The sequence below is a fragment of the Octopus bimaculoides genome, chromosome 2, assembly GCF_001194135.2.
Source record: "Octopus bimaculoides isolate UCB-OBI-ISO-001 chromosome 2, ASM119413v2, whole genome shotgun sequence".
NCBI classification, from domain to species: Eukaryota; Metazoa; Mollusca; class Cephalopoda; order Octopoda; family Octopodidae; genus Octopus; species Octopus bimaculoides.
Window position 1 is genome coordinate 132,357,990 of NC_068982.1, and position 2,500 is coordinate 132,360,489.

Here is a 2,500-nt window from a genome sequence, read left to right on the forward strand (position 1 = left end):
AAAACAGAAAAACATGAGGCAACAATTCGTCCCATCCATGTTTGGGGTACTGTGTCTCCATATCCAATTGTGGTCACTGTTATCTGCAATAATGATAATAATAATAATAATAATAATAATAATAATAATAATAATAATAATAATAGTGATGATGATGATGATGATGATAGTCATTATAATTGTGTAGTTTAGGCACAAGACCAGAAATTTTAAGGGATAGGGATTTGTTGAAACCATACAACTCTATACTTGACCATTAGATTATCAACTCCTGAAAGGATGAATCATGAAGTAGGCTTTGGCAGGATTTGAACTAAGAACATAGCATGCCAGAAGAAATTTCACAGAATGTTTTGTCTTATACATTAACAATTTTATCAGAAAGAGAAAAATATGTATAAGTATGTTGCTACTGAGATTCTAATATATTAGAATTTTAAAATACCATAAGATATTAAAATGTATGATACCTCAATACTATTCTACAGGGTGCAGGTATGACTGTGTGGTTAAGGAGTTTTCCTAACAACAATGAGGTTTAAGGTTTTGAATCCACTATGCAAGACTTTGAGCAAGTATTTTCTGTCTTAGCTGTGAGTTGACTGAAGCCTTGAAAGTGAAATTTGCTACATGGAGAATGTGTAGAAGACAGTCAGAGTGACTGTTGCTGATCTTGGATGGCAGACTGAACCTGTCCCCCAGATTAACACCACCATCATCTAACCCTTGATTGTACCCTCAGTGTAGTTCTGCCTATTGTAAATATTTGGATCAAACCTTTAGTCTTTGGGTAACTTTCTCTCTTTCTTCCAGACTGTCAGGAGTGGATCTTACAATTTTTGTCATAAATCTGCATATTAATGACACTTTCAAGTGTTTTTATAGAAAAAAAGCCCAAAAAACTGTTTATGAACTTATATCCAATCTCATTAGAAAACAATTAATCATAAATATGGAAGATATTTTTCTAAGAAACATTTATTTTTATAATGTAAATTTTCTTAGATGTCGACAGCTAATTATCAGACAACCAGCTAAAAGAAGAGAAATTCCTATCATGTTGCCAGCATAACATTGCACCTGTGATCAAAACACAATGTCATGCCTGTGACCAAGACATATAAGTGGTGTTTACACTTGAAAACTGCTGATCGTTTTACAATAATTGTTTTTATTCTTACAATAATTGTTTTTATTCTTACAATAATTGTTTCTATTCTTACAATAATTGTTTTTATTCTTACAATAATTGTTTTTATTCTTACAATAATTGTTTTTATTCTTACAATAATTGTTTTCATTCTTGCCAAATCAGATTTGAGCCAGTTGCAGCCTCCCAACTTGCCAGTTCTCAGTCAAACCGTCCAACCCATGCCAGCATGGAAATCGGAGATTAAACAACGACAATGATGATGATGAAAAATTTCTCTTTTAATTGCTTTTCAGTTACTTAGTCAAGGAAGAAAGAGCAGAGCCCATGACCCTTATTATTTTCAGGGTCTTTAAGACCGGTAGAAAGAAGGGAGGTGGTTATCCTTAAACTGGAAGCCTGGTTCAAGTGCCTCTTTCCAACAAAGTGAAATCTACTAAAGGCGTACAAGGACCAGGTTGTGGTATTAAGCTGAGGGACATATCAAGTCTGCTATTGGGTTGGACATGATAGGATTTTGAACTGAAAATGCAAATAACCTGAACAAATACCACAAGACATCTTGTCTGATATTCTAATACTACTCAGTTCACTGTCCTGGATTGGTCCTATATTTATCAACCCCCAAAAAGATGAGCTAACAACCACATAGTTTCAGGTTCTCCCCACTGAGCGAAACCTTGAGAAAGTGTTTTCTACTATAACTCCTGGTCGATCAATGTGGAAGAGGTAGACCCAGGAAGACCTGGGATGAGGTGGGGAAGCATGACCTTTGAACATTGCCTCTCAGAGGCAATAGCAAGTGACTGAAACCTTTGGAGATATACTGTGCTTGAGAAGATCCAGCAAGCCAAGTGAGATCATAGCTGTGGCCAATGCCAGTGTCGCATAACCAGCCTGCTTAAAAGTACTCTTCAATCACTAGGCAATATGCTGTGCTTGAGAAGACCTGTCGAGTCAAGTGAAATCGTTTTTGTGGCTGATGCCGGTGCTGCCTGACTGGCACCCATGCTGGAGGCACATAAAAAGCATCATTCGAGCGTGGTCAATACTAGTGCTGCTTGACTGGCTCCCTACCACCGGCACATAAAAAGCACCCACTACATTCTTGGAGTGGAAGGGCATCCAGCAGTAGAAACCTTGCCAGATCAGATTGGAGCCTGGTGCAGCCTCCTGGCTTACCAGTCCTCAGTCAAACTATCCAGCCCATACCAGTATGGAAAGTGGACATTAAACAACAATGATGATGATGATGATGGGCTTCTTTCAGTTTCCATCTAACAAATCCACTCACACGACTTTGGTCGGCCTGAGGCTATAGTAGAAGACACTTGCCCAAGGTGCCATGCA

At 37.8% G+C, this 2,500-nt stretch overlaps 1 protein-coding gene across 1 annotated transcript in view; it reads right to left on the bottom strand.

Moving 5' to 3' along the window:
- The window catches only part of LOC106867967 (potassium voltage-gated channel subfamily KQT member 1), a 255,118-nt gene that overhangs the window by 33,192 nt on the left and 219,426 nt on the right, over positions 1-2,500 (bottom strand). The window contains exon 9 of the mRNA XM_014913048.2: positions 6-83. Coding sequence (XP_014768534.1) covers positions 6-83 — 78 coding nt within the window. The remainder of the gene's footprint in view (positions 1-5; positions 84-2,500) is intronic.